The sequence below is a fragment of the Natrix helvetica genome, assembly GCF_964273705.1.
Source record: "Natrix helvetica genome assembly, chromosome: 8".
Taxonomy (NCBI): Eukaryota; Metazoa; Chordata; class Lepidosauria; order Squamata; family Natricidae; genus Natrix; species Natrix helvetica.
The window spans coordinates 3728027-3739349 of NC_138559.1; the positions used below are offsets into that span (position 1 = coordinate 3728027).

At 47.0% G+C, this 11323-nt stretch overlaps 1 protein-coding gene across 1 annotated transcript in view; it reads left to right on the plus strand.

Moving 5' to 3' along the window:
• Nucleotides 1-5623, plus strand: part of FER1L5 (fer-1 like family member 5) — a gene marked incomplete at both ends in the record, with an annotated part of 116643 nt that extends 111020 nt beyond the window's left edge. Inside the window, 3 exons of the mRNA XM_081960703.1 lie at nt 1989-2098; nt 4308-4455; nt 4946-5623. Coding sequence (XP_081816829.1) covers nt 1989-2098; nt 4308-4455; nt 4946-5623 — 936 coding nt within the window. The remainder of the gene's footprint in view (nt 1-1988; nt 2099-4307; nt 4456-4945) is intronic.
• Nucleotides 5624-11323: the final 5700 nt, after the last annotated feature.

Below are 11323 nucleotides of genomic sequence, written 5' to 3' on the forward strand. Positions count from 1 at the left end.
TCTTGAGGCTCCACTCTGGGAGGAGTTTGACTCTGTTACTTCCGACGATATGGACAGGTTGCGTAGGCGACTGCGAGCCACCACATGTTTACTGGACCCGTGTCCCTCCTGGCTTGTACTGGCATCCTGGGAGGTCACACGAGGCTGGCTCCAGGAGTTAATTAGCGCTTCTTTGAGTGAGGGGTTCTTGCCGGCCATCCTGAAAGAGGCGGTGGTGAGGCCCCTACTCAAGAAGCCTTCCCTGGACCCAGCTGTGTTAGCCAACTACCGTCCCGTCTCCAACCTTTGCTTTCTGACGAAGGTTGTAGAGAGTGTGGTGGCACAACAGTTTCCACGCCACCTGGAGGAAACTGATTATCTGGACCCGGGCCAGTCCGGTTTCCGGCCCAGCCACAGCACGGAGACGACATTGGTCGCGTTGGTGGATGATCTCTGGAAGGCCAGAGATGGGGGTTGCTCCTCCATCCTGGTCCTACTAGGCCTCTCGGCGGCTTTTGATACCATCGACCATGGTATCCTATTGCATCGTCTGGAGGGGCTGGGGGTGAGGGGCACCGTTCTGCGGTGGTTCTCCTCCTACCTCTCTGGCCGAGTGCAATTTGTATTGGAAGGGGGGCAGAGGTCGACCTCGAGGCCGCTCACTTGTGGGGTGCCACAGGGGTCGGTCCTCTCGCCTGTCCTATTCAATGCATATATGAAGCCGCTGGGCAAGATCATTTGTGGGTTCGGGGTAGATTACCATCTGTACGCGGATGATACCCAGCTGTACATCTCTACCCCAAACCACCCCAACGATGCCGTCAAAGTGATGTCCCGGTGTCTGGAAGCCGTACGGATCTGGATGGGAAGTAACAGACTCAAGCTCAACCCGTCCAAGACGGAGTGGCTGTGGCTACCGGCACCCCGGTTTAACCAGCTGATTCCATCACTGGCCATTTGGGGCGAACATCTGGCCCCCATGGATCGGGTACGCAATTTGGGCGTCCTCCTAGATGCCCGGCTGTCAATGGACGACCATGTGACAGCCGTGGCAAGGGGGGTGTTTCACCAGGTTTGCCTGGTGCACCAATTGCGTCCCCTATTGGACCGGAACACCCTTCGCACAGTCACCCATGCACTTGTGACGTCCCGGCTGGACTACTGTAATGCTCTCTACATGGGGCTCCCCTTGAGATGCACCCAAAGACTGCAGTTGGTTCAGAATGCGGCCGCGCGGGCAGTCTCGGGAGTCGCTAGATACTCCCACGTAACACCTCTCCTGCGCGGGCTGCACTGGCTACCTGTAGCTTTTCGGGTGCTTTTCAAGGTGCTGATTATCATCTTCAAAGCGCTCCATGGCACAGGGCCTAGTTATTTGCGGGATCGTATACTGCCCCATACATCCCTTCGGCCGATTCGCTCACACAGAGAGAGACTCCTCCGGGTGCCGTCCACTAGGCTGTGCCAGCGGGCGATGCCCAGGGGAAGGGCCTTCTCTGTGATGGGTCCGACCCTCTGGAATGACCTCCCCCCTGATATTAGAACAACCATGGACCTCCGCTCCTTCCGTAAGAAGCTCAAAACCCACCTGTTTAATCTAGCCGGCTTGGCTTAATTCCAGCTCTCCCACCTCAGTCTGCATTTTTAAATTTCACAGGTTGGTCTTAGGCTAAGTTTTTGATTTTTATAAATTTGTACAGGGGTTTAAAGTTTAATCCGATTTTAACTATATTTATGATTATTTGTATGATTTTTAATTTGGTACCTGTACACCGCCCCGAGTCCCTTCGGGGAGAGGGGGCGGTCTAGAAATCAAATAAAATAAATAAATAAAATAAATAAATAAATAAATAACCACTTGTCTGAAGTGGTGTAGACCTTCCTGCTTAAACAGAGGGTTGGAGTAGAAGACCTCCAAGGTCCCTTCCAACTCTGTTATTCTATTTTCAAGCCCACCTGGAATGATGTTTTATCCCAACTTATGTTCTTGTGTCTCTCTGGCTTCCTAGGGTAAGATTGAAATGTCTCTAGAGTTGCTGACTGATCTGGAGGCCGACGAATTTCCAGCTGGGAGAGGAAGGGAAGAGCCCAATGCAAACCCCTTTCTGAAGCCACCAGAGTAAGATCAGAACATGGGTGTCCTCTGATATAAAGCCTGGCGGAGGGCTGGCTGTCCTCAGAATCGTAATGCCTCTCATCTTGAGACAGTACGGAAGGAAGCTGTAAGCCTCACACCACCGGTCATAGGGACTGGCAGATTTTAGGCAGGAAAGTGTCCCAAAGGTGCTTTTTCAAAGGGCAACTGGACTTACTTGATTGTTTTTTCCACTTTGAAAACATTTTGCTTCTCATCCAAGAAGCTTCTTTAGTTTCTTTCTTGGGTGAAGTTGACCCTGATTTCTTGGTAGTTGGGAGAACCTAACTACCGAAAGGTTTTCAAGAAAAAAATCCAGTTAGCAATAGCACTTAGACTTATATGTCGCTTTACAACCCTTCTAAGTGGTTTACAGAGTCAGCCTCTTGCCCCCAAGGAGGGAAGCCTGAGTCAACCTTGAGCCAATCAGGATCAAACTCCTGGCTGTGGGCAGAGTCAGCCTGCAATACTGCATTCTTTTTTATTATTATTTTTAAAGTTTTTTATTTTTCTCTTTCAAATTCATTCACAAATATACACTCTTATAATTACTATTAGCATTTATCTGTTCATCAATCTTTATCGTTATTTTCTTATAAATATGTAGAATACAGTTTGGATCACTTTCTTGCCACCCCATGCCTCCATCTTATTTTGCAACAATCTTGCTCCTTCCATCTTCTCAACCTCCCTTCTCTGCCTTCTTCTTTCCTCCTCTCCTTCCTCCTTTCTTCTGCATTCTAACCACTGTGGCACTAGGAAAGAGAAAGAGAAAGGGAACAAGAGAGGAAGGAAGGAAGGAAGGAAGGAAGGAAGGAAGGAAGGAAGGAAGGAAGGAAGGAAGGAAGGAGGGAAGGAAGGAAGGAATAGCAATAGCCCTTAGACTTCTATACCGCTTTACAGTGCTTTTATAGTCTTCTCTAAGGAATTTACAGAGTCAGCCTCTTGCCCCCAACAATCTAGGTCCTCATTTTAGTGACCTTGGAAGGATGGAAGGCTGAGTCAGCCTTGAGTCATTTAGGATTGAACTCCTGGCAGTGGGTAGAGTTTGCCCGCAATACCGCATTCTAATCACTGCAGCACCAAGAAGGAGAAGGAGAAAGGGAATAAGAGAGGAAGGAAGGGAGGGAGGGAGGGAGGGAGGGAGGGAGGGAGGGAGGAAGGCGGGCAACAGCACTTAGACTTATATAAAGCTTCACATAGCCCTCTCTAAGCGGTTTACAGAATCAGCCTGTTGCCCCCAACAATCAGGGTCCTCATTTTACCCATCTTGGAAGAATGGAAGGAGGATCGGACTCCTGGTTGTGGGCAGAGTTAGCCTGCAGTACTGCACTCTAACCACTGGGCCACCATTACATTTTGGAATAGCACCTTAGGGACAACCATGACCTGGATGATTGAGAATCTCAACAGACAGGAAGGAGGGTGCAAATTAAACCATCTTTATCCTAGTTAGTTACCTGACCAGGTCTAGGGGTTAAAAGACTCTGGAAAATGTATCCTCAGAGAAACCACAATCTTTGGCAGAAATCTGGTAGATGCGATGTATGTTTCTCCTAATGCACCAGTGACCCCATTGTGGGCTCCTGAAACTCTAGAGTCTGGGATGAAACAGAAATTAATGGCAAGGGATCAAAAAAGCCAAGTTTTCTTCTCCCTGGTCTTCATCTGATGGTTGAGCATAAGCAAATGAAACTAAGATGAAAGTGCAGAGAAGAGCAACCAGGATGATTAGGAGACAGGAGGCTAAAACCTACGATGGACGGTTGCAGGAACCAGGCATGGCTAGTCTAGTGAAGATAAGGACCAGGGGAGACATGAGAGCATCTTCCAATATTTGAGGGGCTGCCACAGAGAGGAGGGGGGCAAGCTATTTCCCAAAGCGCCCAAAGGCCAAACAAGGAATAATGGATGGCAACTGATCAAGAGAGAAATAAGGAGGAATTTCCTGAAAGTGAGAACAAACAACCAATGGAACAGTAGCTGCCTTTGGAAGTTATGGGAGCTTTGTCACTGCAGTCTTTCAAGAAGAGATTGGACTGCCTTCTGTCAGAGATGGTATAGGGTTTACTGCTTGGGTGGGAGGTTGGACTAGATGACCTACAAGGTCCCTTCCAACTCTGTTAATCTATTCATCTGAATACAGCTGCTATCTCGCCACCTCTTCTCTCTTCCTTCTTCTCCCCCAAACTAGGAGGCCAGAGACCTCTTTCCTATGGTTCACAGCCCCCTTAAAGAGCATTCATTTTATTATATGGCAGAAGAGTAAATGGAAGATCCTAATTTTGATCTGCATCCTGCTGGTGATCTGGCTGTTCATTGATTTCATCTACGCAGCACCAGTAAGTCTTTTGAGAAAAATATATATGAAAATGTAACCTTGAAGGGGAATCATGCACTATAAGTAGTAGGGGAGGGGCTCTTTCAGTCATATGGAGAGGGAGAGGGAGCAGAGGTGGTATTCAGTTCTGACCAGTTCTGGAGAACCGGAAGCGGAAATTTTGAGTAGTTCAGAGAACCGGTAAATACCACCTCTGGCTGGCCCTGCCCCATCTATTCTCTGCCTCCCGAGTTTCCAGCTGATGGGTAGGAAATGGGGTGTTTTCAGTAGCCTTCCCCTGGAGCTGGGAGGGAATGGAGATTTTACAGTATCCTTCCCCTGGAATGAGGGAATTTTGCAGTATCCTTCCCCTGCCATGCCTACCAAGCCACGTCCACAGAACCAGTAGTAAAACATTTTTAATACCACCACTGGGAGGGAGGAAGGAAGGAGGGAGATGATAAAGTTCAGCTTTCACTGATTTCCTCCATCTTCTAACTTTCTTTACTCAGGGTTATCTGGCCATGAAGTTGGTCAATCCAATGAAATTACGTGGTCCATCTTGGCCCAAGCATGCTTTGAAGAATAATATTAACACAATCGTTCAAATAGCATGGACAACCTCAGAAACAATGCATACAATTTCAACAGTGTCATTGCCACCAGCATCTTCCAAGAAAGGACCATCAGGAGCTCCCAAGAAAGGACCACCAGGAGCTCCCAAGAAACGGCCACCAGGAGCTCCCAAGAAAGGACCACCAGGAGCTGTCAAGAAAAAGCCTCCAGCAGTTCCCAAAAAAGTGTCAATGACATCTCTCAAGAAAACATCATCAGCAACTAAAGTTCCAACAGCCATGCTGAAGAAAGTATTGACAACATCTCTGAAGAAAGGTCCACCAACACCATTGAAGAAAGTGCCAACAACTCTGAAGAAAGTAAAACCAACAACTCTGAAGAAAGTGAAGCCAACAACTCTGAAGAAAGTGCCAACATTGACACTGAAGAAAGTGTCACCCACCGCCTCAAAGAGGCCATCTGCTAAGAAAACACCAAAAGCAACTGTCCCAAAGCCACCACAACCAACTACCAAGAAATTAGGGCCAACTTCTCCCAAGAAAAACCCAGCTTCCCCCAAAAGAATTCCAACTCCTAAAAATAGATTGATAACACCAAAAACTCCCAAAAAATAATAGTCTCCCCCCCCCAAAAAAAAAGTCCTTGCAGGATACCACCAACTGCTAAGACTCTGGTCTGTTATAGTTAAGTGACAATTTTTTGCTACCCAAGAGAAGTCCTGCCCTGTTCCCCCAGGTTTGCTGGAATATCATCCCAAAAACATGCCAGATGGAAGAAGAAAATATGCATCACAACAATAGAAAGAGGAAAGGAAGAGAGGAAAGGAGAGGGAAAGAAGAAAGAGGAGAGGAGGACAGGGAGGGAAGTAAGAGTAGGAGAGAGGGCAGGAAGGGGAAGAAGAGGAGAGGAAGGGGATGGAGAAAAAGGGAAGGAGGGGAAGAAAGAAGAAAGTAGAGAAGAAGGGAGGGAGGGAGAAAAGGAAAGAAAAACAGGGTTGTGGTAAAATAAAATAGGTTTACAGGACGGTAAGCAAAGCAATCCCAATTAAATATTTTAACTTTTATATGGAAAAATGAATATTTAAAATTGTTAATACACAATGTTAATAATAACCATGAGAATATATATCCGCAAATGTATGTATGAGTTTAAGAATAAAAAAAACTTTTTGGGTAAAAAAAAGAAGTCCAACCCTGTTCCTTTTTATTATTATTATTAAAAATTTTTAATACGTTTTACAATTATTTCCCCCCTTTCCCTCCCTCTTCCCCCAACCCTACCCCTCTTCCTCCCTCCCTCCCCCCGACCTCCCAGAGCAGAATACAGAGTTTAAACATTTAACAACCATACGCTAACATAAGCTAGCATTCCTTATGCCTTCATTCATAAACTGACTGAAATTTTTTAGTCCGGTATTTGTTTTGAATATAGTCAATGCATTTTCTCCAGTCCAGCTTATACTTCTCATCTGAGTGGTCCTTCAGATACGCTGAAATTTTGGCCATCTCTGCTAAGTTTACTACTTTTAACGTCCATTCTTGGATAGTGGGCAACTCTTCCTTCTTCCAATACTGCGCCACCAACAATCTTGCTGCCGTTGTTAGGTTCAAAATCAAATTAGTCTCTATAACAGTACAATCTGAAACTATACTTAACAAAAACAACTGGGGCCTAAACTTTATCCTCTTTTTCAAAATATTTTGAATAACCCACCATATTTTTATCCAAAATGCTTTAACTTTTTTACAAGTCCACCAAATATGGTAATACATGGAATTAACACAGTCACATCTCCAACATTTAGATTGTTAATTCGGATACATACAGGCTAACTTTTTTTGATCTAAATGCCATCTGTACAGCATCTTGTAAAAATTCTCTCTCAAGTTCTGAGACTGTGTAAATTTTACATTTCTTATCCAGATCTCTTCCCATGTTTCCATCATTATTGGTTCTTCAAAATTTTGTGCCCATTTTATCATACAATCTTTAACTAATTCTGTTTGAGAGTCTATTTCTATCAATACATTATACTACTAAACTTTGTATGTTGTTCGAAACTCAGCTCATTGACAAAAGTTATGTTTCTGGCTGAATTAGGCTCTTTTGCTAATTCTGATATAAACTTTGGTCTAACTCCTCAGGGAAAGCTCAGATCAGCGAATGGAGTGGTTTTTTAGCTTCCCCGACTCAGGACACCACTAACATATGTATGTTGTTCGAAACTGAGCTCTGTGTCAAAAGTAACAAAGGTTCTCTGCGGATGCAATGAGAGCGGCACAATATTGACGTTTGGCCGTTCTCAATGCCACTAGGTACGTCCTTAAATGGGCTCGTATCTGTGCTCGGTCAAATTCGGATCGGGAGGATCTCCAACGACTCTCTAGGCATCTCTTGCGGCGCTTCATCACCCTTAGCTCCTCGGTGAACCAAGGAGCCAGGGTGGATCGTTGCCGCCGGAGAGGCCGCAAAGGCGCCACCCGGTTCAAGGCCCCGGTAGTCGCATTATTCCACGCGGCCACCAGGTCCTCTACCGGAGGGCGGGTCAGGGCTGCAGGAGGTGGCCCAAGCTCCGTCTGGAACCTTCCCCGGGCCCGGGGCTGGTGAAATGCTTGATAACCTGGTGGGCACATTTCCACGAGGGGTAACCCTCCCTCGTGGCCCAACCAGGTTTCCGTTATTCCCGCGAGGTCCGGCTCCCCCTCCAAAATTAGATCGTGAATGAGGGGGGCCTTATTGACAACGGACCTCGCATTGCATAACAACAGCCTCAGGCCCTGGGCCTGCAGATCCTGACCACCTAGAACGCGGGGGTTGGTACAAGCGACCGGGTGTAACCAACACCCACGGTCTCCCAACCGACTGCGAGTTGTTAATCTGTCCTCGTATCTGCCCCTCCCTACGACTGTTGGAATCAAAGAGCCCTGTATAGGAATGATATCCTCTCCCCCCTCCTCCTCTCTGCTCCTTCTGCTCAAGACCCCACCTGGTGACCTGGCTCTCTCATCGCTCCTGATCTGACCCACCCACCCCCCAACCCCTAAACCCCTAAAAGAATTTAAAAAACATTTGACTAAAAAACCCCTAAGTCTCCGCTTCCTCCACCTCTCGGGATTAATGAATCCGTCATCAAGGTGGGCCCTTGAAAGGGTGGAGGGCCACACCTGCGAGAGGGGGGATTCCCGCAGTAGGATTAGGTCTAGCCTAGAGTACATATGCTGTTAAAAATTCATCAGGGCCTAGGCTCTGTGCTGCAGATGGTGTGGTCATACGCCATACTCCAATAAAATTGAAAAGGCCGGGTACCGGTGCAAAGAGAATCGTCCAGTCCAAGATGAGGGGGGGGTAGTGATGATAATAAGATGGTCAGGTGCCGGTCAGTAAGTGGGGGCTAGTGGGTGGTCAATGGCGGATGGCGAGGGGTAGATGGATTTTTGCTTGATAATGGGCAAGGGGCAGATGGTCAGTCAGATGAAGATAGGGAGGTAAAAACCTCCAGGGCGCGCACGGATGAAAAACAGGGGCAGTTGTTAGTCCAAAAGTCAGCAGGGGGGGGGGGGTAAACGGAACAGTCAAGGAGGTGGCTGGCAGGGGGTAAAAAACTCCCCTGCCAAGTCTGATGTTAAACCTCCTGCCAGTTCCCAACAAGCCTGCCAGTTCCCAGCAAGCCTCCCCCCCAGCCTCCAAGCAGCCTCCTGGAACGCAGCCCTTCTCCTACCAGGCCTTCGGCATTTAGGTCTTGCCTAGGCCTGCATCCATGTTCTAAGCACTCCAGCCAAACCATTACAAGCCCCAACGCCGCTCCTACCGGCCTCCAGTCCTTCCTGCTCCAGTCCTATCCAGTCCTATCGACCTTCAATCCTCCCACTCGACCTCCAGCATCTCCAACATCTCTCCAATCTGCTGCAGGCCGGGGAATTTGGCGTTTGGCTTTTCCAGCCGTCGCCGCCGCCGCTTGGATTGGCGCCGCCCCAGGGACGGCCATTTCCATTCACCGCCGCCCCAGAGCTCGCTCCAAGCCACAAGCCTCCAAAAACGACAATAGCATGCCCCCGCACGCTCCAAGCGCCGTTTCTTCACCTTTCGCCATTCTTCCAAGCTCCTCCAAACCTCTCCGCTCCCAGAACGGCGAACTCAACTCCTCCAGTCTCAAAAACGGCGTTTTTGGGCAGCGTCTCTCATCGGCAGCTCACTGGTCCACTCTCCGAGCTATTTCCAGGTCTTCAAGGTCTTCAAGCCACCCTGGGAGACCCCCCTTGGGTCATAAAAAGACCCAGGGTGGCTGTTAATTGGACACCTGGTACCCATGACGTAAAAGGGGGACGGCAGCACCCCCTGCTCCCTTAAAAGAGCTCGTGGATCTAAGGAGCTCTCAGGCAGACCGCCATTGCTCCAGGAAGCTCCTCCTCCATATATTCTGATATATGCTTTGGTCTAACTCCTCAGGGAAAGCTCAGATCAGCGAATGGAGTGGTCTTTTAGCTTCCCCGACTCAGGACTCCACTAACAATTGTATGTTATTGGAAACTGAGCTCTGGGTCAAAAGTTACGTTTCTGGATGAATTGGGCTATTTTGCCAATTCTAATATAAGCTTTTTTCTAACTCCTCAGGGAAAGCTCAGATCAGCGAATGGAGTGGTTTTCTAGCTTTCCCGACACAGGATACTACAAAACTTTGTACGTTGTTCGAAACTTAGCTCTGTGTCAAAAGTTACGTTTCTGGCTGAATTAGGCTCTTTTGCTAATTCTGATATAAGCTTTGGACTAACTCCTCAGTGAAAGCTCAGATCAGCGAATGGAGTGGTTTTTTACCTTCCCCGACAGGACACCACTAACAGGTGTATGTTATTCGAAACTGAGCTCTGGGTCAAAAGTTACATTTCTGGCTCAATTGGGCTGGATCAATTGGGCTCTTTTTCCACTTCTGACATAAGCTTTGGTCTAAGTCCTCAGGGAAATCTCAGAAACTGAGCTCTGGGTCAAAAGTTACGTTTCTGGCTGAATTGTGCTATTTTGCTAATTCTAATATAAGCATTGGTCTAACTCCTCAGGGAATGCTCAGATCAGCGAATGGAGTGGTTTTTTAGCTTCCCCGACTCAGGACAACACTAACATACCTATGTTGTTCGAAACTGAGCTCTGTGTCAAAAGTAACGTTTCTGGCTGAATTGGGCTCTTTTTCCACTTCTGATATAAGCTTTGGTTTAAGTCCTCAGGGAAATCTCAGATCAGCAAATGGAGTGGTTTTTTAGCTTCCCCGACTCAGGACTCCACTAACAATTGTATGTTATTGGAAACTGAGCTCTGAGTCAAAAGTTATGTTTCTGGCTGAATTGTGCTATTTTGCCAATTCTAATATAAGCTTTGGTCTAATTCCTCAGGGAAAGCTCAGATCAGCGAATGGAGTGGTTTTTTAGCTTCCCCGACTCAGGACAACACTAACATACCTATGTTTTTCGAAACTGAGCTCTGTGTCAAAAGTTACGTTTCTGGCTGAATTAGGCTCTTTTGCCAATTCTGATATAAGCTTTGGTCTAACTCCTCAGTGAAAGCTCAGATCAGCGAATGGAGTGGTTTTTTAGCTTCCCCGACTCAGGACACCACTAACATATGTATGTTGTTCGAAACTGAGCTCTGTGTCAAAAGTTACGTTTCTGGCTGAATTGGGCTCTTTTTCCAATTCTGATATATGCTTTGGTCTAACTCCTCAGGGAAAGCTCAGATCAGCGAATGGAGTGGTCTTTTAGCTTCCCCGACTCAGGACTCCACTAACAATTGTATGTTATTGGAAAGTGAGCTCTTGGTCAAAAGTTACGTTTCTGGATGAATTGGGCTATTTTGCCAATTCAAATATAAGCTTTGGTCTAACTCCTCAGGGAAAACTAAGATCAGCGAATGGAGTGCTTTTTTAGCTTCCCCGACTCAGGACACCACTAACATATGTAAGTTGTTTGAAACTGAGCTCTGTGTCAAAAGTTACGTTTCTGGCTGAATTGGGCTATTTTGCCAATTCAAATATAAGCTTTGGTCTAACTCCTCAGGGAAAGCTCAGATCAGCAAATGTAGTGCTTTTTTAGCTTCCCCGACACAGGACACCATTAACATGTTTATTTTATTCGAAACGGAGCTCTGGGTCAAAAGTTACGTTTCTGGCTGAATTGGGCTCTTTTGCCAAATCTGATATAAGCTTTGGTCTAACTCCTCAGGGAAAGCTCAGATCAGCGAATGGAGTGGTTTTCTAGCTTTCCCGACTCAGGATACTACAAAACTTTGTATGTTGTTCGAAACTTAGCTCTGTGTCAAAAGTTACGTTT